The sequence below is a fragment of the Macadamia integrifolia genome, unplaced genomic scaffold, assembly GCF_013358625.1.
Source record: "Macadamia integrifolia cultivar HAES 741 unplaced genomic scaffold, SCU_Mint_v3 scaffold213, whole genome shotgun sequence".
NCBI lineage: Eukaryota > Viridiplantae > Streptophyta > Magnoliopsida > Proteales > Proteaceae > Macadamia > Macadamia integrifolia.
In genome coordinates, this window is record NW_024868531.1 from 229,996 (window position 1) to 251,612 (window position 21,617).

General features: G+C 37.2%; 2 protein-coding genes and 1 long non-coding RNA gene across 3 annotated transcripts; 1 reads left to right on the forward strand and 2 right to left on the reverse strand.

Moving 5' to 3' along the window:
• The first annotated feature begins 533 nt into the window (after positions 1–533).
• LOC122065839 lies at positions 534–3,214 on the forward strand. Its single transcript, XR_006136124.1, has 2 exons — positions 534–1,174; positions 2,986–3,214. It is a non-coding gene; the product is annotated as an uncharacterized LOC122065839 (long non-coding RNA).
• A 398-nt stretch (positions 3,215–3,612) lies between these two features.
• Positions 3,613–9,583, reverse strand: LOC122065840 (tRNAse Z TRZ4, mitochondrial-like). The gene is made up of 6 exons (XM_042629686.1): positions 9,482–9,583; positions 5,699–6,190; positions 5,250–5,518; positions 5,039–5,134; positions 4,838–4,901; positions 3,613–4,141 (listed from the first exon to the last, which is right to left on the reverse strand). The coding sequence occupies exons 1-6, from the start codon at positions 9,581–9,583 to the stop codon at positions 3,911–3,913; spliced, it is 1,254 nt and encodes a 417-aa protein (XP_042485620.1). The 3' UTR covers positions 3,613–3,910.
• A 441-nt stretch (positions 9,584–10,024) lies between these two features.
• LOC122065844 lies at positions 10,025–10,753 on the reverse strand. Its single transcript, XM_042629692.1, has 2 exons — positions 10,595–10,753; positions 10,025–10,494 (listed from the first exon to the last, which is right to left on the reverse strand). The coding sequence occupies exons 1-2, from the start codon at positions 10,653–10,655 to the stop codon at positions 10,178–10,180; spliced, it is 378 nt and encodes a 125-aa protein (XP_042485626.1). The 5' UTR covers positions 10,656–10,753; the 3' UTR covers positions 10,025–10,177.
• Between the last annotated feature and the right edge of the window lie 10,864 nt (positions 10,754–21,617).

Below are 21,617 nucleotides of genomic sequence, written 5' to 3' on the forward strand. Positions count from 1 at the left end.
AAATCGATAAGACATCAAATTGAACTTTAGAATTCGGATCAAAACTGATAACGACTTGAAATTCATTAAAAATAAATTCACCCCCCCTTACTTTTGAATATATTTACATGGAAAAATGAAAATCAAAAGGTAGACCAAACCAAATAATCAAACCGATAGTAAACTGATAAAAAACCAAAATCAAACCAAACCCAACCAAAACTGATGTATCCTTATTGATTTTTGTTTGATTTCACTCATTCTCACATAGAAACCAATGAAATCGAACCAAAACCGGTCCAAAATTGACACCGCTTAGAGAAGCAATGTGTCATCGATCATGTGCGACTAATGTCTTTCAGTACGGCTCACTATACTTTATTGAATGAATTTTTTTCAATCATATGCATGACTCTTAGGCGGGAATGGATTTTGTAAATGTCTCTGTAGGCGGGAATGGAGAAATTTCCAATCCCCCGTTAGAGTATAGACGAGAAAAAAATGGGAGAGAATAGAAAGAGTGGGGGAGATTGTGTGCATAGGAGCAAGGAAAGAGAGAGGGCCTGGGAGGCAGAAAAGGTTTGCAGAAACATGGAGAGTGAGTGGGAGCAGAGAAGGAGTGAGGCAAAGAGACGAAGGTAGGGAGAGAGAACATTGTGAATGGGAGAGAAGGAATAGTGGGAGATAGAAAGTGAGTGTATGGTATCTCCCTTTCAGTCATCCTCCATTATCTTTCTCCCTCCCTCTCCCTTCCCATCTCGTCAAAATCTAACACCTTCTGAGCTCATCAATTTTCTTCCGGACCACAAACCCCTGTTATCTAAATCCATACATCGACTCGTCGATTCTCTTCAACCAGCTCCTCCATCCTTCTCTCCTTCATTCTCATCTCGTCAACCCTAGCGCCTTATTTCCAGGTCTCGTCTCATTTTTATTTTTTTGTGTGAAATGGGTTCCACCTGATGGTTTTGGTTCATTCGTAGCCAGAAAGGGAAGAAGATCCAGAACTACAACAGGACTGGATACTTCTAGTACTATTCTTGTGTTACAATGGCTATATTGTTATACGTTATTATATCATGGGAGGTGCAGGTTCTCGCAAATAGGAGGTGCTTATGTTCTTTGGAAAGATGATGGATGAGGTCTGTTTTTTAGATCTGCCAAGTGGCTTGCTAATGTTCTCACCCTACTTCAGGTATGCAGATTGTTTGTCTTGTTTAACATGTTCGTTTTCTCTCCCGGAATGATACATCTACTATGACTTTATTTCAAATTGAAAATTTGTTGCGATTTTGCAGGGACAGGTTTAAGGACGCATGTCAAGGACCTAAGCAATTGCAATTGCTTCCATTTACTTTCTTAGTGAATTATGAATTTAATTTAGTGACCAGCCTGTCTTACTGGGTCAGTTTAGTATCCTTGGTTTAATCAAATCTTAAGGGAAACCGGTAACCTTGTAATGCTCTTGGTTTAGCTCATTAGCTTAGATTTAAAGGAAAAGCAATCAACACTAATTTTTTATCCACAACAATCAGTATTTTGGGGTATTGTTGTTTCTTTAATATGCATTAGAGTGCATGTTTCCCATGGCCAACAGTTGTTTTTGGTTGCATCTATAGGTCTGTATCTTGTGCCTGGTCACAGTTTCTTTAATAGTAAATTGAAACAATAGAAGTAAATGGGAGCAATTATTTAGTTTTTATTGATTATTATCTGTGACTGTATTCTTTAAAATCTAATGCAGGTGCCCTTGATGGGATACTGCATTGAGGGTTCTTACAAGTTCTCACAAGACATGAGAAGTAATGGTTCAGAATTCAGATACTTGGACAATAAACCATGATCAGAATATACTAAAGGATGAAGGCATTTCCCTAAGAAGTGTGTTTTCTGATACAGACCACGGACTATGATATTTAAATGACTCTTCTATGCAAAAATTTAAATTTTATGCATTGAGCTACACACTATCAGGACTACTTCTGCATTATATATTGACAACTTATTATAAAATGTTTCAATGGCCTCTTGTTAAAATGTTTATGAGGTGGTTGGTTGGATACTTTAGAGTTCTATTCTTCATGGACTAGATAAAATATAGGAACTTATCCACTGCTTGATTTGCTTGGTCAATTATTGGAATAGTTGCTTGCTTTGAATCCAGATGATCCTTGAACAGGTTCTGTTTGAAGAGTGCAGGCCATAGGTTAAACAAGATTTCATGAACTTTACGTTAACCAGTCACTATATTGAAGTTCTTAAAGCAGATTCATGAATATGATTAAACAAGGTTTTTGCAGAGTGCAGGCCATAGGTTAAATAGAACTTCCAAGTAGAAACCAAGATAAATTTTTGAATGATCAACTGAAACAGCTAAATGATCTTTAGAGAACAAGACTGATAAACTGAATTACTTATCCTGACTTAGGAGTGTTCTTCACGGATGAAATGTAGATGGTAATTAGCAGCAATGAAGGTAATAATCAACCTAGCATTGCCTAGGTAGCATTGCCTAGATATCTTATTTGTGACAGATGTCATTCAGGTAGCAGTGGCTGCTAGTGCAGCAGGTAATTTCTACTAATATTTCTAGGATTTCTCACCCATTCTTGTTTAGAGTTTTGATATGTTAAGGTACTACCATGTGTTTGGTATTTTACAGTTTCTTGCATCTGGGATATGTATTCACACACATCAGTTTCCACTTGAGCCGAGTAATACAAGTTTGAAATAGGCAATTGGAGTGCCCCAAAATGAAATGCCAATTTTTTATTTTTTTGGGGGTGGGGTTTAAAGTTGGTCACTTTTACCTTCCCTTGTACCCGGGGGGGGGGGGGCAGTGTGGCAGTTTCTTGCTTGTCCCTTGAAGCCAATAGCAAATTACTGGAATTGATTGTCGATTGCATTTCCCTTTCCCCTTCCCCTAGATATATTTACACTACTATAGTGAAGATTTAAAACAAGTTAAGGTTATGCACTTACATGAATTACTGATCCATTTTTCAGGTTTGGAAGTGATGATTTCTGTCGCCCAGGAAATGCACCAATTCTACAGAATCATGGGTTTAAAAGTGCCCGACCCTTTGTGGAAATCTCAGATGGTCAAAATTCTGTAAATTATTGAATAAGATTTTCATAAATATATAGTGCAGAAACAACCAGTTTGTAAAAAAAAAAGAATGTACAGATGCAGCAAAGAAATGAATAAATGGTATGATCATGTCAAGGTTTCTAAGTCGAGTGCAATAGTTTTTTGGTTTCTGTTGTTTAGATATGGATGTGAACTAGTCGAGATCTGTCGCAAGAAAGCCTAAAGCTTAATGGAAGTTCTCCACTTCTCTCCCTCCCCCCCTCTCGTCCCCTCCCTCCCTCCCTCTCTCTTCCTTTTCCATTTTTGGAAGAAAGATTTTGGGCTTTTTTCTTTTCTTTTGGTTAAGATGGGTACACTATATAGATGGGGAAAGCAGAGGTAAACAGTCAGGACACTTGAATGAGTGTACATAAAAGCTGCATTAAAGGGTTGCCATGCTCAACATTTTTCCAAAAGGATAAATTAATAGTTTAAAACATTACACACTTTATTAGGAGGGAATAGAGTTCAATACAACTTTAATTAAAACTGATCAACCAGCCTGAGAAAATAGATGGATTTCCACTTCCTTAATTTACATTTGACTCAGTTCACAAATTGACACCAATTAATGGACTCATTTCCATGGAAGAAAATATGGTATCTAGATAAATTGCTACAAGAATGGACTTGAACCTCAAATAGTTGACACCTATGCTTTGCGCAGCTAGAGGGGTAGGAAGCCATTCAGGTTTGACATGCCATGAACAGTAATTGGCAGCACTCTTTTGACATGCCATTCAGTTTTATCCACAAAATACAACATTCGGTCAAAGTAATGGGGTTACAATGTTACAAGCTTCATGGATGTACTTCTACAGTAGTGTACCACCACCTTAATTGTGAATGTACTTCAAATAGTATTACAATTTCATGTCTCTGGTACTCCACCCAGAATTGCCTAACTTGTTCAGCAGCAATCTCAACCTCTAGAATCTCTGATAGAAGTTCATTGACAACTTCTATTGGAGTCAACAAGCTTGGGATCCCAGATCTATCCAATCCAAGCTGTGCATAAGGACACAAATGGAACTGTAACACATAAAGGGGATATTAGAAGTTTTAAAAAACGAAAAGTTATTGAACATTAACTAATAATGACAGTAAAGGCCATGCTACAATTTGAAACAAATGAGGATGGATGAAAGATGGATGAACTCCACCAGAATATAAGAAGAAAATCATTTTTCGCTAAAGAATAATGACTCCTACTAATGAGTGACATAACCCTAAGGAAAGCTAAGGCTATTAGCAAGTTCCCCTACTACTGTCAGATTTCTAGTCATCATAATGGTTACAAATAAGAGTTCGGAAACAAGGTAACAGGAAACTAGTGGACAAAAAGTGTCAAGAACAAATAGTGAATATATATCAATAGAACATAAAAAGTAATCAAAAACATCTTGAACTAATAAATTAGGTCAAGAAGAGTTTTTGGCTTGCAATACATCTTGAACAATAAAACTATGGATCTTACAATTTATATGAAAAAAATGGCGATTATCTTCAGTAAGGATTTGGAAAAGGCTCCTTTTTCTTGGAAGGGTAGAGTGAATGGGAAGCAGGGGCAAGGAGCACTGAATTTGGAGCAACAACATTATCACATTGTTTATATTCTTTAAAAGATCAAACAACCAAGGAACTAAGTCTTACTCCTCACAAGAAGTGTCTACAGTCAATTGCCTACAGACCTTTAGTAGATTTTCAGCAGAAAAAATTTCACAACACTTTTGAACAGAACCCTAGAAAGAAGAAACTGATTTTGCTTAATTCCCCTGTTTTTCTATAGTAACTACCAACTTATCAACATAACATAGTTCAATCCTGTAATCAATTCAGCATCTCTTCTAAGAGGAAATTATGAAATATTGACAAACCTCACATGAGGTGATGTACTCAGGCGTGGAGTTCTTTAGGTCCTGAAGAGACTAAAATCCTGGAGCTGGGAAGAATTGAGGACACAAGTAATTAAGTCGTGCTGTGATTCTTGCATTGGATTTTAGAACTGGAATTTCCAAGTTCTTTCTGTGAACAAAAGGCAATTAAAAAAATACTAATAATATTAGTACCAAATAAGAAACCTCCAAGGTTAGAAATCCTAAGGGGTCATTTGATATTTGAAATAAGAATTAAACGTCACATTTCATGTCCAGCCATGATATGCTGTGCTCCACCAAATCTTTTCATCCAATTTTGGTATTCAGGAGTCATTGTGATAAATGAAGGACTCAAATGAATTATACAATTCACAGACTTAACCGTATTCAAGTTTTGGTCCACGGAGTCTACATAATAGGTATCGAGAGACTGCGTAGACAACAACTCCTGCAAATGAGACAGTATAGGGGAGTCGACAAGGAGTACAATAGAACCAAGAACTGAAGGACCAAGTACATCGCTTGGATGAACCTGCATAACCAAGCAAATAAGAACAAAGAATAAAGTGGGTACTAAATAAGAAAGATGGATCAAATAACCACTTATTTGTAAATCATGTCCTTCCTCAGAGTCTGCATATGTACATTTTAGGAACATACATAAATAAATAGATTACAAGTAGGAAAAATCAAGATTTTTCATTCAACCAACCATTATATTTTGACGATCTAACATGACTGAGTGCCCAAATTGTAGTTCATGATATTTGGGACCAACTTTCAATCCAAGGGCAACAACTTTTGCAGGATCAAACTTTCCCTTAATTTTAGGCAATTCACAAACATAAACCACAGATATATCACCAAGCTTTAGCACAGGTGGAGCTTTCCCATTTGGATCTTGTGAATTTAATACTGGGAATTTCAAAGTCTGATCCTTTTTCTCTTCTACATTCAACACGGAAGAGTCTTCCTTCATTTGTTGATGCACTTCTGAGCAACCTGGCTGTAGAAGAATTGTCGATATTTTGACAACCTCATTATTAAGAAGAACAATGGGTTCTACAAACTTTGCAAGATCAGCCAAGGCAGTTCCATCAGCACTAGGTGCAGCTCTAGAGCTGTGAGTGTGAACCATGGCAGCATTTGAAATGAAGGATCGCATTGCATCAACTAAATATTTGAGATCAGAAGGACCCCAAAACTAATCAACCAGCCTGAGAAAATATTGGGATTTCCACTTCCCTAATTTGATTTGACTCGATTCACAAATTGACACCAATTAATGGACTCATTTGTAGCTTTTAAATATCTGTTACTCAGAGAAAATAGAAACATAACAGAGGAAAACCTAGACCTGTTGGGTTCTTCTATGTTTTCTTTCCAAATTCAAATCTTTAGTTCTTGTCTGGATTGGTGCTTATGAAATTAGGAACAGAAGGGTTATTCAAATCTAAGAGGCCTACCTTCGATTGAGATACCAGTACCATCAGAGTAACTTGTTATTTTTGTTGTTACTTATTTTTTTCGGTATTCTGCCTATTTTTTCTGTTTTGCGATGGACAAGATACTGGTACTGTTTGTGTCTCCAGGGTTAGGTTTCATTCCAAAGCATGGTTGCTATGATTTGAAACACCATGCTGTTAGGTGTTGCTGTTGTTTTTAGCTGCTACTTTACATGCTGTAACCAACTGATAATGATATCGAGTGATCCAACTGTTAGAGTAGTTCTTAGTTGTCTTGTTGAGAACTGGCCTTTCATTAGCATGGTTACTAACTAGTTTCAAGTAGGACATCTGTTTAAAAGGGTTGGGAGTTCTCAAACATGGACTTCAGAACTCAGAAACGTTCTTTTATTATAAATCGAAACTCAATAATTTTCAGCTTTAATCCGAAAAAATCAAGAAAACTAAAAAATTAAAGGCAAAAAGCATATGTCGATCTCAAAGATTTGAAGCTTAAAATTTGAATTAAAACTAAAGTGTATGAACGGGGCAACTCATGAATCAAAACCCTAAACCCATCACTGAGAACCAATAAAGCCAAAAATTCATACAAAAGTTAAGCAAATAAGCTGAAAAAAGCACAAGCATTGAAGAAACTAAGAGCACGTTTGTATCTTTGGGAATTTACCGTTTGTCCACCAGGCACTGATGAAAAAGCAAGAGCAAATCAGAGCTCCATTCACTTGAAAAAAGACAATAAGTTAGAGCTCCGACGGCCGTCTTGTTCAGCTCACCCTTTCTCACCACTACAGGTATAAAGTAGAAAGGAAAATCAATAACTAGCAGGAAAGAAAACAGAAGGGATAACCAAAAATCGTAAACCCTGGATGGAAAAAGGAAGAGAATACTTGCAAGCAGCGACCATTGGTGGCTCGTGGACAGCAACGGTGACGGCAAAAATATTATTCAGTGTCTTTCCTTCTCTCTCTCTCTCTCTCTCTCTCTTTCTCTCTCTGCTCAGTTTGCTCTAAGTGACTCAGTCCCAATACTTCAAGTCTCAAGGAAGAGGATGATTCACCGACCAATGCCGAGATCTGCCGAAGCGAGGGAAGAAAACCCTGTGTGAAGGGTCAAGGAGGAAATGGGGTTTTGGGAAGAAAGTTGCTGGAAGGGATTTCGGCTAAAAAAGAGAAACTTTAGGAGAAGAAACGCTGGGAAAGGGAGAGATTTTAGGAGAGAAATCTCTGGTTTGTGAGAAAGGATTTCACAGAGAGTAATTGGCTGTGATAGAAGGGTTTCGGTAGAGACAGAGAAAGGTTTCAGTTTCAGAAATCACAGGTTAGAGGATTTCATTTTTCAGAGAGGGAGTTCGCTGGCCAGAAAGGGGACACACTCACAGGATGTGTTTTTCATTTTTTCTGAGGTTAGATTTTCAGGAGATAGATGTCGCACCTCGAGCAGAGCCCAAAACGAGCAGCCCGCAACCTCTAGTTGAAAGCCTCAGAAGCTAAGCGCGCTTAGCCAAGTAGCTGTTGCAACATAAGTTGAATAAGGGGTTTTTCTCAGTTTCCTTCGAGTTGGAGATTTGAAAGAGAGAGAGAGTGAGGGAGAGAGAGAGAAGGAGAGGAAGCAGGGTTTGAGAACCTGCAATTTCAGAGAAGAAATTCTCACCGTGGTGATTTTGAAATCTTAGCTTCAAGTGAGGAGTTTGGTAGGAATAGATCGGTTCCTTCGATCTTGGGAGAGAACAGAAGATTTCTTGTTAATATCAGTGATATGGGTTATGGAAGAACTCTAACAACATATTCAGATGTTTCGATTGTTTCATCCATATACGTATATACAAATAGGGTCTACGTTCTTGTCTTTCATATTACCATATAGGGTTTTATTCCAAATCAATACATTATCTTTATATATTTCAGATCCTACGATGCAAAATAAACCCCTCAAAAGATACCCATATGGGGTGTCCGACCAGAAAACCCCAACCCTATATATATATATATATATATATGACATCTTTTAAATCTAGCAGAGTGAAATCATGAGAATTCAATTCCACATAAAATTTAAACTCAAGCATGATTGCAATCAAATAAAGCCTCAAGGATTTTAGAGCTGATTTCAAATCGATATTGATCTAGATTGGATTGGGATCGAAAAGGGTTGATATCAAGTTTAAAATTCTTGGTCAAATCAGTTGATTCGGATCAAAATCCTTGGTGACTGATCTCCTCCATTCCAATCATTCTAGAACGATCAATTCTAGTGAGTGCATTAAGTGCAACATCATGAGAGGATAGGGACCAATGAAGAGAAACTTGGGTAAAAAATGTCAAAGAAACTTAAGAGATTCTTTGAATGGGTAGCTTTATAATACATACCTTTGTTTTGAGTAAATTTGTTGATGTAAACATGGGCTGGGAAGTTTTGTGAATTTTTTTTTTTGGTAGAAAAGTAGTTATGTAAACGAAGCACATAATTGTGAAATCCTTTAATTTTCCCAAATATAAATAACATTTCTTTCTTTTTTTCTTTCTTTCTTTTTTTTTTTTCCGATAAAATAACATTTCTTATCTACACCTTATAAAGGTAAGATGTTTGTATCAATTTAGGGATGTAAATGGATACTCGAAATCGAATTCGAATTTGCATTCGTATTCGTTTAGGAGTATCCGTATCCAGTTAAAGGGTATTCGGACTAAAATCTAAATTATCTGAAAAATAATTATCCGATCCGATTAAATAATCAATTAATGATTTTGAGGGTTCTAGAAGTTTGAACAGGTTCTAGAGAATGAGGAAAAGAGTTAAAACAACTTAGAAAGATGGATTAAAAGAAAATTATATTCATTGGGGGGAGGAAGGTCCGGATTACACAAGTCAGAGAGTAAATAGATAGTTGAAAATCTGAATTCGATCCGCATAGTTACTTGTTTAAGGATATCCATATCAGGATCCGAACACATCTAATCCGAATTCGATCCTTATCTGATCTGTTCACATCCCTATATCAATTAATCTTGTTTCGTGATATACCATTATACCTCTGAGAAAGGACAACACTGGCCGGTTCCAGGACAACCCTGGACCACAGTCCAAGATTGATCGACATTATCCTCACTGACCTCAACTGTACTCTCATACATAACCGAGAGCATTCAGACCACACGTGATCATCTTCTACTGAACCGACTCCACATTGCTAATCGCAGGGGTCATAGCTTTAGTAGACCACATCCATCATCCATATCCCATGTGCAGGCTCGAGTCTTCCATGTAGGATCTAGACCCTATACTTGATCATGGGATAGTGGTGCCCGTAACTGTTTTTAGATTTGACCATGGACACCTGACCTAACCATGACCAGGTTAGCCGGTTATTTTACCATAAGCCGACCATAGTTAGGTTAACCGTTACAAGATCAATCACCTCAGCCTAGATAGTGACCAATCCACCAATGATAAGCAGGTCCACGTCAATGGAGAAAGCAACCAACCAACCAATAAAAGAAGCCACCAACCTCTACACAAAGGGGGCATAATAGACTCGTGGGGTAAGACTCTTATCACACAAGACTAACACTATATAAGGCATATAATAATAACTGTTGTCCATTAATCTTCAGTTTTCTTTTCAGGTTTATAAACACAAACCAAACTTATTGAACAAAAGTAACACTACCACAATAGACAACTTAAGCATTTTCGCCATTTCCAAACTTCATAACCAATCTTCCTTCTCAGGAACATGCAATATCAGAGCTGCTTGGAGTAAAGGAAGAAGGGGTATCCCATGCATAGGTGAAATTCTTTGAGGTGAAACCATAGAATGGCTGACCATTGTTAAATAGGCAGGAGTTCCCATTTATGCTTAAGATCGAAGGGTCAACCTTCACCACGGTTTTGAATCCTGCGCAGTTGAGTTGCAGATTGTACTGTGTACATATGCAGTTGTTATTCACAATCACCAAGTACTCTGGTTTCCCTTCCACCACTTGTCCTGGTTGTTTAACTTGAGAAATTGTGATGTTATCCAATGAACACTGCTGAAAAGAACCTGCAATTTTGATTAAAAACACAAAAATTAAACAAAACATTCAAGACTTAAAACAAAGAACCCAATTAAGGAGATGTTTACATCGAAGGAGAAAGCTCACTTTTTGCAAGTAGGAGCAAGAGGAGTATCACAGAGAAAAATTTCCCGAAGGTGGTTGCCATTTCAAAGAATCACTCCTCACCAAAGGCCTTTTCAATTTTCCCTTTCTTTCCCATGAAAACGTAAGTTCTCTGATTTATATTGTTCTCTAACTTGTACAAATTTAGATAGCATTTATTGGCTCTGTTTTGTAACTGACGCAGTTACAAAAGTGCTGTAAATTGTACCTCTTTCTTTTCTAATCTTGTGGATACTTTTAAGATTAAAAAATTGTTATATGATTTTTGAATCCCTCTTTTTTTTTTTTTTTTGGTTAGGAAAAATAATATTTTAATTATTTAACTTTTTCTTACTTTATTTGATCTTATCAATAATGATAAGATTTGTGAATTCCAAAAAAAAAAAAAACAATTTGCTTAAGTTTAGTTGTTGACTCTAATTAATAGGAATTCTTGATTGGCAATGACATAATCTCACACCACACTCCTGCTAGAATACATACGGTGTGATTAAGACGCTTACCCGTCCTAAATCTCTAGTAGTACCTTTACTATCACAACCATCAAACAAAACCATAGCAGAATAGTATAAGCACAAGTCTCAATTACTAGAGAATCTATAGTAATAATATAATCATAACAAGTTTACCCAATTACAATTCCCAAGACATAATGATATATAAGACCATCAATAACTATATAAAAAAATAACGAAAAAGGAAGTGATGACGACAGTGTCAATCACATACACAATCCATTCCGTGCTCCATGGTCTCTGGTGTCCACCAGTCATCGCCACACTTAGCCATAGAGGAAGAAGTATCATTGCGCATAGGCACCACAGTACCTACATCATCATCTAAAAAGTACACATGTGGTGTAAGCTCCAACTAGCTCAGTGAGGGATGGGGTTCATGCAAGCAAACACATATAAGCCATGATGTGAAATGATGCAATTCATTTTATTATTAACCCCCTATCATACAACTAAGGCTCCGTTTGGTATAGTTCTAAAAAAACGTTTTTGGAGTTTTTTTGTTCTATTGGAATGAAAAAATGGAATAAAGTGTTTGGTGCACTTATGGTCTGTTTCTGTTTTTTTGAAACAAAAAGTGAAAAAAAAAACAAAAAAAACGAGATCCTTCTTCCCAGTTTTGTTCCATTTTACATAAAAAGGAACTATCGTTCCCGATAAATATTTGAAATTTTGAAACATACTTTTTTTGTTTAAAAAAATGTTGACACAGAAACTGAAATGTTAGTTTTTGACACGAAACATCTTTTCTGGAATAGAGACGATACCAAACAAAGCCTAAGTCTCAAGTTCATGCTACCGCAAAAATTATATCTCGCGTCCCAAAAATCGTACATCGATCAAATAGCGATATAAACCCTGGTTGCAGTTAAGAGTCTATCGGTCTCGGAATGTGCCATCGGTCACCCAACAAACCTTTGATAATCTCATCATATATTAGGCTAGTTTTCACCTCCGACAATAATGACATCGTACTGTAGAAGCGGCATCACAAAAAATCTAATCGAACCTACCATAGTGGATGACTTGTAAGATAGATTCTGCTTTTGTCTGAATTTGACATTTAATATTGTTGAGCACATTTATGTGTGAAATCTAGGGTAGTAAAACATGCATTTTACATATTTAGAATGGAGCTACCTTGGGTTTACTCTCTTTTTATAAGTTTTATATTTTCAGGCCTTAAGGATTATTGGGCGCCATATCTCCAATTTTACATATAAAGAGGTCCTATTTATTTTTATGGTTGTGAAGAAGACAAAATTTTGAGCAAGATGGATGTGTTCAATTAAAAGTACACATCCGTTTGGTCACTTGTACAAGTGATTTTTCTTTTCGGGACTGAGACGCAGAACCAACCCATCTGCAGTTGTTCCAGGGGTACAAGGAATATTCCAAATACCAACAAGGGTCGATGGACTACACCCTTAAGTGATTGAAGATTCATTTTTGGTAACAATAACTACCTAGCATAGTTGGTGAGTTGTGGTGTGCAAAATCCCTTGCTTATTAGGAGGTCTCAAGTTCGAATCTCTTAGCTGCCATTTTTTTGTAACCGTAATCGTTGGTCTCTCTCCCTATTTCTCTATAAATAAAAAACGTCCAAGGGGAGAGGATGGCTAGTTATTATTTTTTGTGCTCTCTTTTTCTCTCTCCTTAGGCCCAATTTTATTTTAGGGTTTTATCTCTTTCTCTAGTTATGTTCTCTAGGTTTAGTCACTTTTTAGTTCTTTTTACTTTTTGGTTTAACATTTTGCTAATCGAGTTTTAATTAGTAAATGCAAGTTTTCTTTCATGTTTATGGTTTATGGTATTGTAATTTTAATTCTCTAGTTCAAGGTTTAGATCTAGGTGACAAGATCCAAGCTTTGAAGCATCTCTGTTCAAGTTCAAGTTTTTCGCTTAGATTTGTTTTCTCTAGTACTAGTAATTTCAGATTTGGTTTATTTTAGATCTGGATTTTAGTACTGGTAGTATTTCAAATCTCAATCAAGTTTTCAAGTTCAAGCAGTGAAGTTCAAATAAGTAGGCTTCTACAGTAATCTTTTCACGCCCCTATCATTCCCTCTTCTTAATACTCTTTCATTCTTAAATTAGGTTTTAAATTTTAGTTTTATATTATTGCTCTCTTTTTCTCCTAAGGTTCATGGCTAGATTATGTGTTGGCTTTGCCCCTCTCTAGCTATGGAACCATCTTTTTACTTTCTTATTTAAATTGCATCCCTTCCCCTAAAGCCAAGTAGAAAAGCACTTGTAAGAGTACTCTCTGGTTAAGTAGGGAAGCTCATATTATTTATGGTGCATCCCTTGGGCTAAGTAGAGATACCTACTTGTGTGCCTCTCTCTAGCTTTATTCCTTTAATTTTATTTTATTTATTTACTTTTCAGCACTTTTTATTTCAGCTATTTGCTTTTTAATTGCGTGGTTTGAGTATTTAAATCCCTAGATGATGAATGGTTAGGGTTAGATGTGAATGGTTAGGTCGTTTAATTTTTAACTTTAATTCTAAATTTCAATTGCAATTTCCTTAGATGTGTTGGTTAGGATGTTTTTAGATGCATTTGTGTTAGGACGGTAGTTAAAAGTAGATCACTAAAATCAATCATTACAATTTTGCATTACTAAAAGATGCTAAAGATAAAGGGGCTGCTCTAAGTTCGACCTGTTAGCTACACTGAACCATACAGTTGCGAATATTTTTAAAATTCAAACAAAAATTGTTGTGACCAACCTCGGATCGGTGATCAGAAGTACGATCAGATTTTGGCTCATGGATGTGTATTGGCAAAGGGGTATAGATGAGCCCACATGTTCGTGCATTGCATGCCTATCTAACTAGAAGGGATTCATACCTTTTGATCCCAGACGGTAAGTGACCTGACTCCCCACACTTGATTTTCGGCACGCATCATAATCGTCGAAAGGCCTTGAGCATGTCTAAGGCCAACTATGGGACAAAAAGCTGTCTTGGCCACTAGAAACAAGCCACCAGAAGTAGCCTGGGCCTGAATCCGGTGCCTATTTCCAGTGGGTTGACAGGCTACTGTCGAGGTTCCGATGCCAGTGGTCTTCATCACTCACATCATAAATGGTTTTGGATGATCCCAAATCATCCTCCACACCTTCCTCTTGATATGGGCACCTTATGGACCTAAATGTGTGGGTTCTCATGCCTTGTATTTTGATTTAACCCGATTGGTTCAAAAGAGGTCCAAACCAAATAGACCCTTAAGGCCCACTTAAGTTATAAGTTGGGAAATGAGAATTCATTTCCTCATTTCCCTTGTGCCCAATGTTGGAGAGGAGAGAAAGAGGAGAGGAAGGAATAAGAAGAGGAAGAAGGAAAAGGTTGGAACCTACCTTAGTGCCGGCTATCGCCTTATTGCCAGAATCGCTATCGGAGGTAAGTACAACCTCTTATGCCACTCTCTCTCTTCATTTTGACCTAAACAAAGCTAGGCATGGATAGAATCTTGGTGTACACACCATGTTAAGGTTGTAGGATGCATGTTCTACCCTCCCGGTGTTGTTACCGAGCTCGAACCAAGCCTGGTGAGCTCCGACAACATGTAATGCCAAAAGACCAACTAGGGTTTCGATCGTTCGATCGATGTCTCTCCCAAATGGCTCAGTGGAATTAGAATTTTCTTGGCTTAGAATGATGCTAGGAACAGCTCCTACAAACTTCACAGAACAAATCCCAGCAATCAGGCCCGAGCCGGAAAGCCCTAATTCGAGTTGGACCTTTCTGTATCCACAGGCAATATGGCACAGGAAACACTGTAGCTATTTTCAGTGGGTTTTTTATGGTGGACATATGAGCCTTATGTGCTCTCTATCACCTCCACCAGAAATAGGACTGATATTTCTGGTGAAAATGCCCTATTTTTGGTGACAGTATTGTCACTTAGGAATAGTATTTGTACCCTTTGGGGGTGACCTATGTTGGTCCCTCCTGATGTTTTTGACGCGTACTAATGTATGATTCCCTTGTGTCTAGGATAGTGATGTGCACGTGCCCCAAAGCCAGAATTGAATCGATCGATCGATGGCCGTACTTGAGCCTGAACACACTAGATCATAAAGCAGGTGAGGGATGGACTGTGTTTATTTTGAAAATATTTATTATCATTAAATTACTCACATGTTTAGAATTATATGGTTAATTGTAATTATTCAAATACGATTATGATATCCTACATTATCAATTTATGATTTTGATATGAATTGTATGGAAATGTATGACGGGATCTGGTGTGGTCGAGTGGTACCGGTACCATGATCGCCGTGTGTTAGGATGTGTGTGTGTGTGTGAGACAGAATCCGACATGGTTGAGGTGGTACTGGTGCCATGATTACCGTATGTATGTTGCATTCATGCATTGATTATGTGCATTAGAGTTAGTTGTAGTTGCGGGTTACACTTTGTGGCAAAGGTCTTACTATTATCGTATATCTAGGGACTACATTTGGAAATGGATATGCTTTATGGCTGAGGTCTTGCCGGTGTTGCGTAGTCCATACTCAACTGTGATATGTATTCTAGATTAGGTAAACGGTCTCAGGTTACACTTTGTGGCTAAGATCTCTCTGGTATCGTGTATCCGAAACTATATTTGGAGATGGATTACACTTTGTGGCCGAGGTCTCTTCGGTATCGTGTAATCCATACTAACTGTATCATTATAAAGGTATATCGTATACATATGGTTAGGTATCACTCCCTATGCTATGCACCCTTGCCAACAGGGGTTGAGGCGTTGGATAACCCATTATGGTATGTTTGATGTGTCTTTCCGAAGTGCCACTCCTGTGGTACGATGTGATTGTTATCAGAGGCAGGAACCTGGCCGATGTGGCCAATGTGTTACCTATACCGTGACTGCCAGGAGGAGGTTATCAGGGGTCTGCTGGGTGACCCATGGATGCATACAGGGATCGGTAGGCTTCTAATCATGGCTAGGGTTTGTATCGCTATGTAGTCGATGTCATTTTCGAGACGAGGGATACAACCTAATGCACCATAGTAGCATTTACCAGACTTAGTTTGTATTGTTAAGTAGATAATAAATAAATGAACTGCATCATGAGCATCATGGACTATGTGTTTAATTTTTACAATCATGCATCATAAATTATTACTGCTATCATCTTGTTTAGATGTGTTTGACCTCACCCCTCACTGAGCGAGTTGGAAAGCTCACCCCATGTATACATCCCTTTTTAGATGATGATGCAGATATCGTGGTGCCAATGGCGGGTGACCCATTATCTTCTAGGTCGGAGTATGGTGTGAGCGACTGGTGGATGCCAGAAGTGGAGGAGCACGATCAGGACTATGCTTGTGATCATTGTGCTTACGCAGCACCGTGAGATTGTACATCATGCTTTGTACTTTTGGATATAGTTGTGAATTGTATATTTTCTTGAGATTATATTATGTCATGGATGAATGTAACAGAATAACTTGGTTATTGCTATTATATTACCATTAGATGTTTTACCATTTTTCTTATAATTCCGCTCCTTTACTCTGATTCCGTTGCTTATATTGGTTTGTGATGTGAGATTATGAAAATGTTAAATTACTGTTATCAGAGATCCTGGTAGGTTGTAAGACAGGTAAGTGTCTTACTCACACTGTCGGTATTCTTAATGGTATATAGGGTCTACTGGGAGTGGGGTGTGACACTCAATGCCAATAACGAATTGATTCCAACCTGTGTCCAATCAAGGTGGAGAGTGTGCATAGACTACATGAAACTTAATGCGAAAACCTAGGAGGACCACTTCCCATTGCTATTCATTGACTAGATATTAGAGAGGTTAGCTGGACATGAATACTATTATTTTCTTGATGGATATTCTGGCTATAACCAAATTCCAATTGCTTTGGAGGACCAATATAAGATCACTTTTACATAGCCATATGGAACATTTGCTTACAGGCGTATGCCCTTTGGGCTTTGCAATGCCCCTGCTATGTTCCAACGATGCATGTTGAGCATATTTTTTGAAATAGTTGAAAAATTGTTAGAAATATTTATGGATGACTTTTCAATTCATGGGAATTCTTATTCTGAGTGTCTTCACCATCTTTGCATAGTTTTGAAAATGTGCATATCTAAGAATTTGATTTTGAATTTGGAGAAATGCAATTTTATGGTTAAATCAGGTATTGTTTTAGGCCATGTAGTATCCAAGGAGGGAATTAAGGTAGATAGAGCCAAAGTGGATTTAATTGTTAATTTACCACCTCCCCAATCTGTTAAGGATGTTCGGTCTTTTCTTGGTCATGCTGGCTTCTACAAAAGGTTTCTTAAGAACTTTAGTCAGTTAGCTTGGCCTCTCACCTCACTACTTGCTAAAGATCAAACCTTTGAGTTTTCTACAGAATGCTTAGAATCCTTTGAGTAACTTAAGAAGGAGTTAACTAATGCACCCATTGTTCAACCACCTATTTGGACTGAACCTTTTGAACTGATGTGTGATGCTTATGATTTTGCCATAGGAGCGGTATTGAGTCAAAGGATTAATAAGTTGCTAGTAGGACCCTAAATGATGCACAACTCAATTATACAACCACTGAAAAAGAATTTTTAGCTATTGTGTTTGCAGTATAAAAGTTTCAGTCTTATTTAGTTGGGTCACATGTGGTGGTGTACACTGATCATTCCGCTTTTAGATACCTAGTTTAGAAGAAGGATGCCAAAGCCGTCTCATTAGGTGGGTTTTACTTTTGTAAGAGTTTGATTTGAAAATTAGAGATAAGAAAGGCATTGAAAACCTTGTTGTAGACCAGTTATCACGGCTTCCCAATTTCTTAACTGTCGATTCTCTAGTCAACGAGAACTTTCCAGATGAACAATTATTTACAGTGTCTAGTGAACCATGGTTTGCTGACATTGTCAACTTCTTAGTTTCAGGTGTGACTCTGGATCATTGGTCCACCCAAGATATGTATCGATTCCTTTTCCAAGTTAAGCATTTCTGTTGGGATGACCCTTATCTTTTTAAAGTTTTTCCTGACCAAATTATCAGACGTTGTGTTCCTGTTCATGAGCAACACTCAATTTTATCTTTTTTCCATGATCATGCACGTGGTGGACACTTTGGACTTAAGAAGACTACCATAAATGTTCTCCAATGTAGATTTTTTTAGCCCACTCTTTTTAGAAATGCTTTTGATTTTTACAAGGCTTGTTCTGTCTATCAGTCTTTTGGCCTTATCAATAAGAGGAACATGATGCCCCTCAACCATATTTTGGTAGTTGAGATTTTTTATGTGTGGGGCATTGATTTCATGGGACCATTCCCTAATTCCTTTGAAAACTTATGCATACTTTTGGACATTGATTATGTTCCGAAATAGATAGAGGAGATGCCTTGTAAATCTAATGATCACAAAGTGGTGGTTTAGTTTCTCAAAGAAAACAGTTTTTCCCGCTTTGGTACACCATGTGCTATAATTAGTGATAGGGGGTACCCATTTTTGTAGTCGACCTTGTAAGGCCTTGATGAAAAATTATGGGATCATACATAAGTTATCTACCCCTTATCACCCCAAACTAGTGGCTTAATGGAGGTGTCTAATAGGTAGATCAAACAAATCTTAGAGAAAACTGTTAATCCCAACCGTAAGGATTGGTTCCTTAGGCTTATTGATGCCTTGTGGGCCCATCAAACTGCATTCAAGATCGACCTTGGTCAGTCTCCCTACCATCTGGTATATGGGAAAGCATGTCACTTACCAGTTGAGTTGGAGCATAAGGCCTTTTGAGCCATTAAGAAGCTCAACTTTGATTTGTCTGATGCTGGTATTCATCGTAGTCTTCAACTATCTGAGTTGGAGGAACTTAGGACTGGTGCCTATGAAAGTTCTAGGATTTACAAAGAAAAGACCAAAGCTTTTCATGATAAGCACATTCTGCGTAAATCTTTTGCAATTGGTGATAAGGTCTTATTGTACAACTCTCAATTGCATCTTTTCCCTAGTAAGCTTAAATCCCGATGGGATGGCCTGTTTATTGTCCATAATGTATATCCCCATGGGGCTATAGAGATTCTGAATCCAAGAATAGGGATAATTTCAAAGGTTAATGGTCAATATTTAAAACTATTCCTCGAGTTTCCTACTGCTACTAGTGAAGAGGTCATGGATCTCTATAAACCTCTTACACTAATGACTAACTTTTAACCAGGTATGACCCCCTTGTATTGTCTTTGCTTTTAATTCTTTCCATGCATTGAGGACGTTGCATGACTTATGTGTGGGGGAGGGGTTCAATTTCTTTTTTTTTTTTTTTTGTTTTTTTTTCTTTGTTTGGTTTTCTTTTATTTTTGAGCTTGCTAAGGATGAAATCCTACTTTATCTTTTGGTTAATGATCATACTATTCGGTTGCTTGATATATGAATGTAAGAATTTTTTATTAAGGTACCCATCTTGAACACAAAAAAAAACCTATTGAGAAAAAGAAATAAGCTTGTGTCTTGAGATGAGACTCTCTTTTAAAAAATAAGAAACCCTTGTTTTATGATGTTCGACCATATGTAAGTGTGTGGGTTCCCTGTATTCTTGATTTGGAGTTGAGACATTCTTTTTAATTTGGTATGTGTTGACAATTATACAATTTTAAATGACGTGTGGAAAAATGTATAAATGAAAAGTAAGAGTTGATTTCCTTAGAATTAGACAGGGCATTGCGCCTCAGGAAGCGTGGTGTCTTGATCGAAATTCCTAGGGAAGAAACTTCTGAAAGAACTTTAGCATCACTGTCTATGTGGGCATATGCAAAAAAGCAAAGCTATATAGTAACTTGGGTGTCTGGTGTTTGCTCCACCATGTCATTCAGGCCAACAGTAGTGGAGTACGATAGAGTTATTATAAATAAAAAAAAAAGAAAAAAAAGAAAGAAAACCGCACAGAAGGAAAGTATGTGTAAATGTCATAAATGCCTTGGTAATATGTTTGGTAAAAAACACTCAACGCCTTAGTCCTAGGTTCCCTATTACTTCACAAGTGGTCTTGCCTTAAGATAAAGATGTTTTGGAAGAGGCAAGGTGAGTTCCAAAATAAGAAATGTGCTTGTGTCTGAAATTGATATGGGGTAATAAAAATTCAAGTGTGGGGTCCCTAGATCAAGTGTAAGAAGAATTATCTTTGCTCCAGATCGGTATGGCCTTTACCTTTAGCCAAGGTTGGATTTACTTTTCTTTTCTAAATTTTGGGTGTATATTCACTACAAACATCTACGAGACACAACTCGTCCACTAGGATAACCTAGGAGTTTAAAGGCTTGTTGCACATGCTAAGTGCAATCGTGATTCCTACGAAAGTGAGTTAGGTTTTTTTTTTTTTTTTTTTCTTTTTGTTTTGCTCAAGGACTAGCAAAGTTTATGTGTGGAGGAATTCCGATGAGCACATTTATTTGTGAAATCTAGGGTATTAAAACATGCATTTTACATATTTAGAATGGAGCTACCTTAGGTTTTACTCTCTTTTTGCCGGTTTTATATTTTTAAGGCCTTAAGGGTTATCAGACGCCATATCTCCAATTTCACATATAAAGAGGTCTTATTTCTTTTTATATTTTCCAAGATGATGAAATTCTAAGCAAGATCGACATGTTCAATTTAAAGTACTCATCTGTTTGATCACCCGTACAAGTGATTACTCTTTTCAGGACCGAGATGCAGAATCAACCCATCTGCAGTTATCCCAGGGGTATAAGGAATATTCTAAATATCAACAATGATTGATGGACCACACCCTTAATGATTGAAGATTCATTTTTGGTAACAACAACTACCTAGGGTAGTTGGTGAGTTGTGGTGTGCAAAATCCAAGGTTTGTGTGCAAGTTTGAAGAGAGAGAGAAAAAGAAGGAAATAAGAGAGAAAAAATAGGAAGTAAAGAGAAAAAATAGAAAAAAATATAGGAAAATTGTGGGCTACACTCTCTCCTCCACCTCACAATTGTGGGCCCCCCAAACCCTAATCGTTGGTCTCTCTCCCTATTTCTCTATAAATAAAAAACATCCAAGGGGAGAGGATGGCTAGTTATTATTTTTTATGCTCTATTTTTCTCTCTCCTTAGGCACAATTCTATTTTAGGGTTTTAGCTCTTTCTCTAGTTCTCTTCTCTAGGTTTAGGCTCTTTTTAGTTCTTCTTACTTTTTGGTTAAACATTTTGCTAATAGAGTTTTAATTAATGAATGCAAGTTTTCTTTCATGTTTATGGTTTATGGTATTGTAATTTTAATTCTCTAGTTCAAGCTTTAGATCTAGGTGACAAGATCCAAACTTTGAAGCATCTCTGTTCAAGTTCAAGTTTTTCTTTCAGATTTGTTTTCTCTAGTACTAGCAATTTTAGATTCGATTTATTCTAGATCTGGTTTTTGGTACTGGTAGTATTTCAAATCTCAATCAAGTTTTCAAGTTCAAGTATTAAAGTTCAAGTAAGTAGGCTTCTACAGTAGTCTTCTCACCC

Excerpts from the sequence above, each read along its gene's own strand:
- LOC122065840 (XM_042629686.1), bottom strand. The coding sequence starts at position 9,583 with ATGTATGAGAGTACAGTTGAGGTCAGTGAGGATAATGTCGATCAATCT. Across the intron at positions 5,519-5,698 it reads TAGATCGTCAAAATATAATG|GTTCATCCAAGCGATGTACT; the intron begins GTTGGTTGAATG and ends TTGGTTATGCAG. Across the intron at positions 4,142-4,837 it reads TTCTAGGGTTCTGTTCAAAA|TTCCATTTGTGTCCTTATGC; the intron begins GTGTTGTGAAAT and ends TATGTGTTACAG.
- LOC122065844 (XM_042629692.1), bottom strand. The coding sequence starts at position 10,655 with ATGGCAACCACCTTCGGGAAATTTTTCTCTGTGATACTCCTCTTGCTC. Across the intron at positions 10,495-10,594 it reads CTTGCTCCTACTTGCAAAAA|GTTCTTTTCAGCAGTGTTCA; the intron begins GTGAGCTTTCTC and ends TCAAAATTGCAG.